Source organism: Saimiri boliviensis, chromosome 7 (assembly GCF_048565385.1).
Source record: "Saimiri boliviensis isolate mSaiBol1 chromosome 7, mSaiBol1.pri, whole genome shotgun sequence".
Taxonomy (NCBI): domain Eukaryota; kingdom Metazoa; phylum Chordata; class Mammalia; order Primates; family Cebidae; genus Saimiri; species Saimiri boliviensis.
This window is the reverse complement of record NC_133455.1, coordinates 21579190-21593903: the sequence shown is the minus strand read 5'-3', so window position 1 is coordinate 21593903 and position 14714 is coordinate 21579190. Positions and strand designations below refer to the sequence as shown.

General features: G+C 45.8%; 1 protein-coding gene across 2 annotated transcripts in view; it reads right to left on the bottom strand.

Annotated features, from left to right (window-relative positions):
• Positions 1–2742: 2742 nt before the first annotated feature.
• The window catches only part of BRAP (BRCA1 associated protein), a 49155-nt gene continuing 37183 nt past the window's right edge, over positions 2743–14714 (bottom strand). For both annotated transcript variants that reach the window (XM_003932244.4, XM_010342873.2), the window contains exons 11-12: positions 13288–13391; positions 2743–5884 (exon numbers count right to left, since the gene is read on the bottom strand). In XM_003932244.4, coding sequence (XP_003932293.1) covers positions 5521–5884; positions 13288–13391 — 468 coding nt within the window. In that variant the 3' untranslated portion in view covers positions 2743–5520. The remainder of the gene's footprint in view (positions 5885–13287; positions 13392–14714) is intronic.

Below are 14714 nucleotides of genomic sequence, written 5' to 3'. Positions count from 1 at the left end.
TCACAGGTAAGCATAATCAGGACTGGCCAGGGCTGGCCGCGGTGGCTCACACCCCATAATCCCAGCACTTTGGGAGGCCAAGGCGGGTGGATCACAAGGTCAAGAGATCGAGACCATCTTGGTCAACATGGTGAAACCCCGTCTCTACTAAAAATACAAAAATTAGCCGGGAGTGGTGGTGCATACCTGTAGTCCCAGCTACTCGGGAGACTGAGGCAGGAGAATTGCTTGAACCCAGGAGGTGGAGGTTGCAGTAAGCCGAGATTGTGCCATTGCACTCCAGTCTGGGTAACAACGCGAAACTCCATCTCAAAAAAAACAAACAAAAAAGGACTGGCCAAGGCCGGGTGCGGTGGCTCAAGCCTGTAATCCCTGCACTTTGGGAGGCCAAGGCGGGTGGATCACGAGGTCAAGAGATCGAGACCATCCTGGTCAACATGGTGAAACCCCATCTCTACTAAAAATACAAAAAATTAGCTGGGCATGGTGGCACGTGCCTGTAATCCCAACTACTCAGGAGGCTGAGGCAGGAGAATTGCCTGAACCCAGGAGGCGGAGGTTGCGGTGAGCCGAGATGGCGCCATTGCACTCCAGCCTGCTGGGTAACGAGAGTGAAACTCCGTCTCAAAAAAAAAAAAAAAAGACTGGCCAGCAGGAAAGGTCTGCCACAGAATACTCGGTGGCTTCCTAAACTCTTTTAAGGTGACAACCTGGTCTCTGGGTAGTTTAAAGGACTCCCAGCACTATTAAGGCACAGGAGCTTTTTTTTTTTTTTTTTTTTGAGACGGAGTTTCGCTCTCGTTACCCAGGCTGGAGTGTAATGGCACAATCTCGGCTCACCGCAACCTCCGCCTCCTGGGTTCAGGCAATGCTCCTGCCTCAGCCTCCTGAGTAGCTGGGATTACAGGCACGCGCCACCATGCCCAGATAATTTTTTGTATTTTTAGTAGAGACGGGGTTTCACCATGTTGACCAGGATGGTCTCGATCTCTTGACCTCGTGATCCACCCGCCTCAGCCTCCCAAAGTGCTGGGTTTATAGGCATGAGCCACCGCGCCCGGCTCTTAAGAGACTTTTAATTTCCCTTCCACTGCCAAGAGATGTGATGCAGCAGTTACTGGGTGGCAGTTAATTCAGCTTTATCCTGGAGAAAATAAGAGTAACTTTTTCCTTTTTTAGATAAGCCCATGTACTTCCACCGTACAAGCCAAAATATGCCACCAGCCCAAGTAACGTGGCATCGTGCACAGCAGCCAGATCTCATGGATGGTATTTGTAGCTTGTGGAGCCTGACTGTACTAGGATAGGGGAGGGGTTTCTAAACGATGACAGAAGGTTGTTCATTCGTGATTTGCCAAGCTCTCCACACTCTACTGGCTGGCTGTGGAAATCAGTTTCTCAGCCCTTTTGAGGAGGACAACTTTGCCATGCAAACAGGGAGTGGGTAATTGCTTCAGTGTTTTATATATTAGTCAATGTATCCTAACAAGTCACATTTATGACGGTTTCCCATCAAAAACAACACTCCCCCCACCCCCCCCCGCCAAAATCTCAGTTTAGTGTAGGGCATGGAAAAAAGTCTCAGGTGTAGAGATTGCTTTTAGTGGCTGGGCATGGTGGCTAACGCCTACAATCCCATAGGAGGCCAAGGGGGTGGATTACTTGAGGTCAGGAGTCTGAGACCAGCCTGGCCAACAAGACAAAACCCCGCCTCGACTCGAAATAGAAAAAAATTAGCTGAGTGTGGTGGTGCACACCTATAATTGCAGCTACTCAGGAGGGTGAGGCAGAATTGCTTGAACCTGGGAGTAGGAGGTTGCAGTGAGCCGAGATCATGCCACTGCACTCCAGCCTAGGTGACAGATCAAGACTCCGTCTCAAAAAAAATTGCTTTTAGTTTGCAAAAGAGTTGTGTGCCTGGGACTTCCCCTGTCCAGTTCAGCTACTTTTCATTAGTTTGGGAAGCTGGAGGAAGGGAGCAGAAAGATGACTAATCCAGATGTTCACTGTATTGTTGAGGTTTTGTTTTGTTTTTTTTTTTAAAGACAGGATCTCACTGTTGCCCAGACTGAAGTGAAGTGATACAATCACAGCTCACTGCAGTCTTGAACTCCTGGCTCAAGTGATCCTCCCACCTCAGCCTCCCAAGTAGCTGGGGCTGCAGGTGTGCACCACCACACCTGGCAAATTAAATTTTTTTTTTGGTAGAGATTTGGTCTTGCCATGTTGCTCAGGCTGGTCTTGAACTCCTGGCCTCAAGTGTTCCTCCCACCTCAGCCTCCCAAAGTGCTGGGATTACAGACATGAGCCACCACACCCAACCAAGGGGTTGATTTTTACGTTGCTTTCTAAACCAAGGCCATTGACACTTATTTATTTTTTCTTTTTTGAGATGGAGGCTTGCTCTGTCGCTCAGGCTGGAATGCAATGGCATAATCTCAGCTCACTGCAACCTCCACCTCCTGGGTTCAAGTGATTCTCTAGTCTCAGCTTCCCCAGTAGCTGGGAATATAGGCATCCACCATCATGCCTGGCTAATTTTTGTATTTTTGTAAAGACAGGGTTTCACGAAGTTCGCCAGGCTGGTCGTGAACTGCTGACCTCAGGTCATCCTCCCACCTTGACCTCCCAGAGTGCTGGGATTACAGGTGTGAGCCACTGGGCCTGGCTGACACTTTCTTAGATTAGATACATGCTCCCAAGCAAATGTGAATCAGAGACAGAATTTCACACAAGGCAGAATAATTTCAAAGTCTGGCTATTTTAATTCAATTTCATTGTTCAAGGTAGCATAGGTATACTAAGTGGTTTATTGCCATCCTGAAGAAAACACAGCTTCTGTCTGATGTGATTTTGTCAAATTCAAACATGACTCTTTGACTTAAAAAAACAAAAAAACAAGAAAAACAAAAAAAACAACCACTTACATTTTTACATATCTTGGTAAGATTATTTTTTTTCCTGGAACACACACACACACACACACACACACACACACACACACACACACACACATATATATATATTGCAATGTCTACCTGCAAAGGAACATATTTTTTTTTTCAAACTTTCAAGTAGTTTGGAAACATTTGCCTGTTTGCCCATTCCTCTGGGCATAGCCTTTCAGAGCATTTATCCCACCTATGGTGAAAAATATGTTTTCCCAGGTGGTGGTGGGGCTACTGGATAGAGGGGATCACAGAGAAATGAGGAGTGAGCGAGCTTTGTAAACCACTTCTTTTTTTTTTGAGACGGAGTTTTGCTCTTGTTACCCAGGCTGGAATGCAATGGCGCGATCTCGGCTCACCGCAACCTCCGCCTCCTGGGTTCAGGCAATTCTCCTGCCTCAGCCTCCTGAGTAGCTGGGATTACAGGCATGTGCCACCATGCCCAGCTAATTTTTTGTATTTTTAGTAGAGACGGGGTTTCACCATGTTGACCAGGATGGTCTCAATCTCTTGACCTCGTGATCCACCCACCTCGGCCTCCCAAAATGCTGGGATTACAGGCTTGAGCCACCGCGCCCGGCCTGTAAACCACTTCTAATTCTCTTCATTAGTATGCTATGATCCACCCTAGCTTCTACAAGGTCAGACATGCAAGACAAGTACTTGGCCAAAACAGCAGGATTCTAACTAGTGTAAAAATATATTTTAAATAAAATAGAATCTCTATAGGAAAGAGAATTAGGTTATGCTTTACATTCCCACTCTAGCTTTAAGGTATCTGTACATATAAGTCCAAGAGGGACTGAAAGAGTTGGTCTGCCTTAAGTAAAAATTAAGAATGTCTGAGTACATTCATTTTGCAACATTACAGGTAAAGTTTTTTGGGAAATGCTGCAGCACATCCCACATACAGATGGTGATTAGTGATACAGTTGATGTGCTAACAAGTAACATGAGACATTTAGGGGCTGGGAGCAGTGGCTCATGCCTGTAATCCCAGCAGTCTGGGAGGCCAAGGTGGGTGGATCACCTGAGGTCAGGAGTTTGAGACCAGCCTGGCCAACATGGTGAAACCCCATCTCTACTAAAAATATAAAAAAATAGCCAGAAATGGTGGTGCATGCCTGTAATCCCAGCTACTTGGGAGGCTGAGGCAGGAGAATCACTTGAACCTGGGAGGCAGAGATTACAGTGAGCTGAGATCATACCACTGCACTCCAGCCTACAGTATGGGCAACAAGAGCAAAACTCTGCCTCCAAAAAAAAAAAGATTTAGGTCAGAGGGGATGAGGCCTAAATAGGGGCTAAAAACCTATTCTGAAATGTGATCATTTGAACCTTTGGCTAATTATAAAGCAAAAACCAAATCCCATCATTTAACAATACATCTTACTAACCTGTCCTTCTACCTCTTCAAGAAACTAAATTCCAACACAGGTCTTATTTTAAGTTTGCTCAGTTACTACAGGTTATGAATTCTTTGACATTTATGGTTCCAGAGAGAGTACACAGCTCCTCTGTTGGCCCACACAAGCGTTACATGACTGTTTAAAGGGGGCTCTGTTGAAATTCTAATTTTAGGATTTAGAAACAGCCTTTGGTTATATCTTGAAAGCGTAATTGAAAATCTGCCCAAGCTCCCTCTAGCTGCAACCTGAACATGCAGCCCAATCTTTTGTAAACATTTAGAAAATACTGCACCCAGCAAAATACACAATTAGCTAGTCAGAGACCTCACTCTACATTTTCACACAGATGAGTAATCTCCCCACTTATTCTTGCTAGATGCTAGGATATCCACTTTGAGATTTGAGTTTGGGAACAGCCATTAAGCCTCCTCTTTAATTGAGGTTGATAATGACGTATGAAGTCACCAAAAATAAACAGTGGAGCTGCCACCATTTTTCCTACACTTAGTCTACCCAATGTGCCCCAGGCTGTTTGTTTTTCCTGGCTAGCCCCAGAGCAAGAAGAGATGACTGCTGGTAAAGAGCCAGGGCCTGGTTTACTACCAGGCCTCTTTTCAGATAACATTCAAGCAATTCTTCACTCCCCAGAGGAAGGGGGAGATGATAATATGACACTATTGCTAGGGAATTTTCATAACTCCTCAGCAGCCAATAGAAACCTCTCTTTAAAGCAGCTGCTATGACCTCAGAGAGGTTTGGTGCTTTAGTGCTAGATAACCTTACCTTTGAGGTTACAAGAAATAACTTAACAACTTAAACCTACCCCAGAACTGAATGTCAAATGCACCAACTCCATAAATACAATGGAAAAACGCACAACAGAGCTGGGGCTTCTACCAAGCAAGAAGGCAAAATGGTCATTAGAATGTCTGAGGTTAGTGAACTCTTAAGACCTTTTCAAACACAGCCCCTTTCCATCAGCTCTCCCAGTCAGTACCCTCTACATTCACTATATCACACACTAGCAAATGAAAGAGCCAAACAACTGTGGCTTGATCCTCATTTGTACTTATTAGGGCCTACCCTCACATTTAGCTGAAGGTTCCAGCATGCCCTCACAGTGCCAGGGAGAACAGTCTCGGGGATGTCTGTTGCTTTGAAGGTCACTTGCCCCTCTTGCTGCGGCCCTTCCTGGAGGGCAACTTCCCACTGCCCCCAGAAGAGGCGGGACTTGAGGCTGAGGCCATGGGGATGTTGATCTGTCCCTCCTGGATTTCCTGCCGGGCCTCAGCAGGCAGATGGTTGATCTTCTGCTGTGTCTCCAGGTAGAACATGACATCACGCAGCTGCTCCTGGATCTCGGTGATCTGCAGATCTTTTTGGTCGCAGGTCTCCTTCAACAACTTCTCCTCCTCCTTTAGCTTGTTCTGCAGGAGGACTTGGTTGGCTCGCAAACACTTGTTCATCTCCTGCTCCTCTTTGAGCTCACTGGTGAGTTTGGCCACTTTCGTGTTTAGCTGAGTGCACCTTTTGAAAAACAAAGGAAGACAAAAGCACATTTTTCATTTGCTGACACAGTCGCCTTTCTGATCTGGGGTTGACCAGAGAAACCATGACCTCAGAATGCCTTTGGACAGGCCCCTTTCTCCCATAGTGAGGAAGGCTAGTTTGCTGCCATTGCAAACAGCTATGCAAAGCAAGAATTTTGCTCTACTTAACGAAAGTGTATTTTACCCCCCACTTTTTTTTTTGTCTTTTGTTTTTTTCCTTTTTGTGGAGAACGGGGTCTCGCTATATTACCAAGGGAGGTCTCGAACTCCTGGGCTCAAGCTATCCTCCTGACTCTGCCTCCCTAAGAGCTGGGATTACAGGCGTGAGCCACAGCGGCTGGCAACACAAGTGTATTTTTTTTTTTGAGATGGAGTTTCGATCTTGTTGCCCAGGCTGGAGTGCACGATCTCAGCTCACTGCAACCTCTGCCTCCTGGGTTCAAGTGATTCTTCTGTCTCAGCCTCCCAAGTAGCTGGAATTACAGACACCCGCCACCACGCCTGGCTAATTTTTGTATTTTTAGTAGAAACCAGGTTTCACCATGTTGGCCAGGCTGGTCTCAAACTCCTGACCTCAGGTGATCCGTCTGCCCTGGCCTCCCAAAGTGCTGGGATTACAGACATGAGGCAGTGTGCCAGCCCACAAGGGTATTTTTTTTTTTTTTTGAGACAGAGTCTCACTCTGTTGCCCAGGCTGGAGTGCAGTGGTATGATCTCAGCTCACTGCAACCTCTGTGGCCTGAGTTCAAGTGATTCTCCTGCCTCATCCTTTCAACTAGCTGGGATTACAGGCACCCTCCACCACACCTGGCTAATTTATATATATATATATATATATATATATATATATATATGGTTTTTTTTTTTTTTTAAAAAAAGATGGGGTTTCACCATGTTGGTCAGGCTGGTCTTGAACTCCTGACCTCAGGTGATCCGCCTACCTTGGCCTCCAAAGTGCTTGGATTACAGGCGTGAGCCACTGCACCCGGCTTAATTTTTGTATTTTTAGTAGAGATGAGGTTTCACCATCTTGGCTAGGCTGGTTTTGAACTCTTAACTTCATGATCCACCCACCTTGGCCTCCCAAAGTGCTGGGATTACAGGTGTGAGCCACTGCACCCGGCCCACAAGTGTACTTTTAAGACACTTTTTTTTTTTTTTTTTTTTGAGACGGAGTTTCGCTCTTGTTACCCAGGCTGGAGTACAATGGCGCGATCTCGGCTCACCGCAACCTCCGCCTCCTGGGCTCAGGCAATTCTCCTGCCTCAGCCTCCTGAGTAGCTGGGATTACAGGCATGCGCCACCACGCCCAGCTAGTTTTTTGTATTTTTAGTAGAGACGGGGTTTCACCATGTTGACCAGGATGGTCTCGATCTCTCGACCTCGTGATCCACCCGCCTCGGCCTCCCAAAGTGCTGGGATTACAGGCTTGAGCCACCGCGCCCGGCCTGACACTTTTTTTTTTTAAGGATCAGAAATTTTTCAGTAGCAGAAACTATTCTATGACTGATGAAAAAATTTTGCTTCTTTGTTTTGCAGTCAGTAGTTACATAGGTGCCTTCGAGATGATAGCTGTGATAATGAAGATATGAGGAAAAGTGACATTCTTGGAGAGTCAAGTACCCTGACTTCATTGCATTTGCTGGAGGGAAAAAAAGGGCACTTATTCTAACCAAAGGGTTTTAGACTTGGGAGTGCCCTATTCTTGATGTCCAGTCTTACTCATAAGTAAAGAATTGCAAATGAAACCACCATTTGAGGCTGGGTGCATTGGCTCATGCTTGGAATCCCAATGCTCTGAGAGGCTGCGGCCAGAGGATCACTTCAGCAAATGAAAGAGGAGATGAGTTTGAGTCCAGTCTGGGCAACAAAGTAAGACCCTGTCTCTATAAAGAATCAAAAAAATTAGCCAGGCGTGGTGGCGTGCACCTGTGGTCCCAGATACAAAGGAGGCTCAAGTGGGAGGGCTGCTTGATCCCAGCAGGTCAAGGCTGCAGTGAGCTGTGTTCATGCCATTGCACTTCTAGGGTGACAGAGCGAGACCTTGTCTCAATCAACCAACCAAACAACCCACACCATTAGAGACCCAGTAGAGTGGCTCTGCCTGTAATCCCAGCACTCTGGGAGGTCAAAGTGGGAAGGTCACTTGAGGCCAGGAGTTCGAAACCAGCCTGGTCAACATAGTGAGACACCATCTCTACAAAAAAAAAATTTTTTTTTTTAAATTAGCTGGGTGTGGCCGGGCGCGGTGGCTCACGCCTATAATCCCAACACTTTGGGAGGCCGAGGTGGGTGGCTCACGAGGTCAAGAGATCGAGACCATCTTGGTCAGCAAGGTGAAACCCCGTCTCTACTAAAAATACAAAAATTAGCCGGGCATGGTGGTGCACGCCTGTAGTCCCAGCTACTCGGGAGGCTGAGGCAGGAGAATTGCTTGAACCCAGGAGGCGGAGGTTGCGGTGAGCCGAGATTGTGCCATTGCACTCCAGCCTGGGTAACAAGAGCGAAACTCCGTCTCAAAAAAAAAAAAAAAAAAATTAGCTGGGTGTGGTGGTGTGCACTTCTTGTAGCCCCAGTTACTTGGAAGGCTGAGGCAGAGGATTGCTTGAGCCCAGGAATTTGGGCCTGCAGTGGGCTGTGAATCCATCACTGCACTCTAGCCTGGGTGACAGAGTAAGACCCTGTCTAAAACAAAAACAAAACAAAACAAAACAAAAAAAAAACAACCCACATTTGCGATATTATTATTATTATTATTATTATTATTATTTTGAGACGGAGTTTTGCTCTTGTTACCCAGGCTGGAGTGCAATGGTGCGATCTCGGCTCACCGCAACCTCCGCCTCCTGGGTTCAGGCAATTCTCCTGCCTCAGCCTCCCGAGTAGCTGGGATTACAGGCACGTGCCACCATGCCCAGCTAATTTTTTTGGTATTTTTAGTAGCGACGGGGTTTCAACATGTTGACCAGGATGGTCTCGATCTCTTGACCTCGTTCGTGATCCACCTGCCTCGGCCTCCCAGAGTGCTGGGATTATAGGCTTAAGTCACCGCACCTGGCCTTGCGATATTATTTTTATGTATTAGAACACCCAAGAGCTGAGGCATGAGAAAAGAGGTGCTCTTACACACTGGTACTGGAGCATAAACTGGTATAAACTCTTTTGAAAACAACTTGGCAACATCTATAAAAATAAAAAATTTGCCTGTAATCCCAGCACTTTGGGAGTCCGAGGGCAGATCACGAGGTCTAGGGTTCACGACCAGCCTGGTCAACATGGTGAAACACTGTCTGGTTGTGGTGGCATGGGCCTGTAATCCCAGTTACTCTGGAAGCTGAGGCAGAAGAACCGCTTGAACCCAGGAGACAAAGGTTGCAGTGAGCTGAGATTGCGCCACTGCACTCCAGCCTGTGTGACAGAGCAAGATCCCGTCTCAAAATAAATGTATAAATAAAAATTTGCATGCCCTTTGACACAGCTGTTTTACTTCTAGGAATTTATCCCATAGAATAGATACATTCGGCCGGGCGCGGTGGCTCAAGCCTGTAATCCCAGCACATTGGGAGGCCAAGGCGGGTGGATCACAAGGTCAAGAGATCGAGACCATCCTGGTCAACATGGTGAAACCCCGTCTCTACTGAAAAATCCAAAAAAATTAGCTGGGCATGGTGGCGCGTGCCTGTAATCCCAGCTACTCAGGAGGCTGAGGCAGGAGAATTGCCTGAATCCGGGAGGCGGAGGTTGCAGTGAGCTGAGATCGCACCATTGCACTCAAAAAAAAAAGAATAGATACACTCAGGATTGGGTAAAAAGAAACATGGAGAAAGATGCTTATACAGTGTTGCTTATAGTAGTGTGAGATTTGACACAACTTGACACAATCAATAGGGACTTGGTCAAAATTATTACGGAAGGCCAGGTACAGTGGCTCATGCCTATAATTCCAGCATTTTCAGAGGCCAAGACAGGAGGATCACTTGAGGCTCAGAATTCAAGACCAGCCTGGGCAATATGGCAAGACTCTGTCTCTACAAAAAAAAATTAAAATTGGGCAGGCATGGTGGTGCACACCTGTAGTCATAGCTACTCAAGAAGCTCAGACTTAAAAAAAAAAAAAAAAAAAAAAAAAGAAGCTCAGACTAGGAGGAACACTTGAGCCCAGGATCTGGAGGCTGCAGTGAGCTATGATTATACCACTGTACTCGGGCTTAGGCAACATAGCAAGACCTTATCTCAACACTGACAAAAAAAAAAAAAAAAAAAAAAAACCCACAAAAATCATTATGGTACATCCGTACAATGAAATAGCATGCAGCTATTACAAAGATCAGGATAGATCTAGATGTGCCAGTATACAAAAAATCTCCAAAAACACACTTTATCAAAGAGAATACCTACTTTCTATTTTTGTAGAGAAAAGATTATGCATGTGCGATATTTATATGGGCCAAGCTAAACATCTAGAAGAATAAATATTCACCAGTACTGGTTAACAATGTATACCAGTCAAGCATAGTGGCTCACGCCTGTAATCCCAGCACTTTGGGAGGCCGAGGCGGGCAGATCACAAGGTCAGGAGTTTGAGACCAGCCTGGCCAACATGGCAAAATCCCATCTCTACTAAAAATACAAAAATTAGCCAGGTGTGGTGGCGGGTGCTTATAATCCCAGCTACTCCAGAGGGTGAGGCAGGAGAATGCTTGAACCTGGGAGGCAGAGGTGAGATTGCCTCTTGACAGGGCAAGACTCCATCTCAGAAACAAAAATAATAATAATGGTTACCACTAGATAGCAGGATCTAGGGGGTGAAAAAGAACTTCCAGTTTTACAGGGTGGGGTGGCCCACACCTATAATGCTAACAGTCTCTACAAAAACATTAGCCAGAGGCTGGGCATGGTGGCTCATGCCTGTAATCCCAGCACTTTGGGGGGCTAAGGTGGGAGGATCACGAGGTCAAGAGATCAAGACCATCCTGGCCAACAAGGTAAAACTTCATCTCTACTAAAAATACAAAAATTAGCTGGGCGTGGTGGTGTGTGCTTGTAGTCCCAGCTACTCAGGAGGCTGAGGCAGGAGAATTGCTTGAACCCTGGAAGCAGAGGCTGCAATGAGCCAAGATCGCACCACTGCATTCTAGCCTGGCGACAGAGTGAGACTCTGTCTCAAAAAAAACATGTAGTAAGCCAAGATTGCACCACTGTACTCCAGCCTGGATGACAGGGAAAGACCCTGTCTCAAAAAAAACCTTCCAGTTTTAACTTTGTATTCTTTAGCAGTTGTTCAATTTGTTAGGGTGCTGAAAGCATAGGATAATTTTAATTTTTTTTTTTTTTTTTTTTTGTTTGAGACAGAGTTTCGCTCTTGTTACCCAGGCTGGAGTGCAATGGCGCGATCTTGGCTCACCGCAACCTCCGCCTCCTGGGTTCAGGCAATTCTCCTGCCTCAGCCTCCTGAGTAGCTGGGATTACAGGCACGTGCCACCATGCCCAGCTAATTTTTTTGTATTTTTAGTAGAGACGGGGTTTCACCATGTTGACCAGGATGGTCTCGATCTCTTGACCTCGTGATCCACCCGCCTCGGCCTCCCAAAGTGCTGGGATTACAGGCTTGAGCCACCGTGCCCAGCTTTTTTTTTTTTTTTTTAGATGGAGTTTCGCTCTTGTTACCCAGGCTGGAGTGCAATGGCGCGATCTCGGCTCACCGCAACCTCCGCCTCCTGGGCTCAGGCAATTCTCCTGCCTCAGCCTCCTGAGTAGCTGGGATTGCAGGCACGCACTGCCATGCCCAGCTAATTTTTTGTATTTTAAGTAGAGACGGGGTTTCACTATGTTGACCAGGATGGTCTCGATCTCTTGACCTTGTGATCCACCCGCCTCAGCCTCCCAAAGTGCTGAGATTACAGGCTTGAGCCACCACGCCCGGCTAATTTTTAATTTTTACCTCTATTAATTTTGTAGTGTTGATTTTATAATAGCTTTAAAAAAATATTTATTTTTGTTGAGACAGGGTCTTGCTGTTGCCCAGGCTGGAGTGCAGTAGTGTGATGTTGAGTCACTGCAGCCTTCGGCTCCCAAGCTCATGTGATCCTCATACCTCAGCCTTCTAGGTAGATTGCACTACAGGTGTGCACCACCATGCCCAGCTAATTTTTGTATTTTTAGTGGAGATGGGGTTTTACCATGAGGCTGGTCTCGAATTCCTGGGCTCAAGCAATCTGCCTGCCTCAGGTTCCCAAAAGTGCTGGGATTACAGGCGTGAGCCACTACACCTGGCTGGTAATTTCAATCAGTAGCAATTATCTTCCCAAGTAACAGTAAATAAAGAATGTTTTTGCCATGCTGTCCATGAGTTTTTTGCTCCATATTCAGCATCTTTTCCCTTTAATTCCTGCCCAAGGCCAGAGCTTAGAATATCTCCAGCTTAGATACAGTTTCCTTCCTAGCTGCCAGTTCTCAGCCACAATGGTTCAAAGAAGCTGAAGGCTCTGGATGGTAGAAAATTGCTTTAAACAGGCAAAAACTGAAGATATCTCCACACACTGCAAGTGCACAGACATTAGAAGAGAGCACTGCATTTCACATGGCATCCATCTGGTATGAAACCCCACATTTTTTTAATAAATGAGAAGCCAGTCCGGCTCTGTGGCTCATGCCTGTAATCCCAGCACTTTGGGAGGCCGAGGGGGGTGGATCAGGAGGTTAAGTGATCAAGACCATCTTTGGCCAACATGGTGAAACCCTATCTCTACTAAAAATATAAAAAATTAGCCAAATGTGGTGGCATGTCCCTGTAATCCTAGCTACTTGGGAGGCTGAGGTAGAAGATTCGCCTGAACCCAGGAGGCAGAGGTTGTAGCGAGCCATCGTGCTACTACATTCCAGCCTGGGCAACAAAGCAAGATTCCACCTCAAAAACAAAAAACAAAAAACAAAAACCTGGGCATGGTGGCTCATACCTGTAACCCCAGCACTTCGGAACGCCAAGGCTGGCGGATTACCTGAGGTTGAGAGTTTGAGACCAGCCTGATCAACATGGAGAAACTCTGTCTCTACTAAAAATACAAAATTAGCTGGGTGTGGTGGTATATGCCTGTAATCCCAGCTACTCAGGAGGCTGAGGCAGGAGAATCGCTTGAACACAAGAGGCAGAGGTTGTGGAAAGCTGAGATTGTGCCACTGCACTGCAGCCTGGGTAACAAGAGCAAAACTCTTGCCTCCTAAATAAAAAAAATAATAAATGATGAGAAGCTTGTTCCATACACAGGGAGACTCCTGAAAACTGGTGATACATAGATTTGAAAATAAGAGTGTTTCCATAGGAATGAAAGGAACTGTCTGTTTATAGAGCCAGTTATAACAGAATAGACCAATTATACTTACTTTCTTTCCACAGACTGCTTTTCTTTTAGGAGATCATTTAGTTTATGCTCCAGATTATCACATTTCTCAATTGTTTCTTTAAACTTGGTCTTCATGTTGTTAATCTGAAAGAGCAAACAGAAATCAGACTCATTTCACAAAGGCAATGTAGTGTGGTCTTTAGGGCGAACATCATACTTTCCTAACTTTGACAAACCAAAATTATAAAAGGTGAGATATGGCACTTTCTAGGCAGGGAAAAAAAATAAAAGAAAGAAAAAGGTGAGATAATCATTTGAAAGAATTTCTGTAATAGGAATAAAAATGCCAGGAAATATTTTTTTTTCTATTTTTGAGACGGAGTCTTGCCTGTTGCCCAGGCTGGAGTACAGTGGCATGATGTTGGCTCGCCGCAACCTCCCGGGTTCAAGCAATTCTCCTGCCTCAGCCTCCCTAGTAGCTGGGACTACAGGTGCATGCCACCACATCTGGCTTATTATTATTATTTTTTTAGACATTGTCTCGTTCTGTCGTCCAGGCACCTGCAGCAGCATGATCTTGGCTCACTGCAACCTCTGCCTCTCAGGTTCAAATGATTCTCCTGCCTCAACCTCCCAAGCAGCTGGGATTACAGGCATGCACTTCCACACGCAGCTAAATTTTGTATTTTTGTTTTTGTTTTTTTTTTTGAGCCAGAGTCTCACTCTGTCATCCAGGCTGGAGTACAGTGGTGTGATCTAGGCTCACTGCAACCTCTGCCTCCCGAGTTCAAACGATTCTCCTGCCTCAGCCTCCTGGGTAGCTGGGATTACAGGCACCTGCCACCATACCTGGCTAATTTTTTTTTTTAGTACAGATGGGGTTTTGCCTTTTTGGCCAGGCTGGTCTTGAACTCCTGACCTCAAGTGATCCCTCCTTAGCCTCCCAAAGTGCTGGGATTCAGGCATGAATCACCAGGCCTGACCTAAGTTTTATATTTTTTGTAGAGAAAAAAATTGGTAATCTACAAAACTTGTGACAGTTAATTCATTTGTTTTTTCAAATTCACAATTTTTTCATGTATCATGAAGCCACATGGAACATAAGCAGTCCATTTTTTTTAGTCTATTTATGAAAACAATATCCATAGACTAATTCAAATTACATAGCCTTAAAAACAAGAGAATTTAAAAATTCTGATGTATAACATGTCAGATGGCAGCAATCCGAGACCAGAGTATGTTGGAATCTGGCTAGGTAGATACTGGATCCACTCCTGTGCGAAAATCTGCAAACTTGGGAATTTCCTCAATTCCTCTGGTCTAGGACACTGGCAAAAGATAGGTGGGAAGGCAAAGTGGGGAGGCTGGGTGGACCACAAGGTAGTAATAACAGGAACTGAAAGTGGCTGAGAATTTAAATCCTATGGCCCAGGCATCAGCTGGGTGTTTCACAGGCAGTATCTTGTT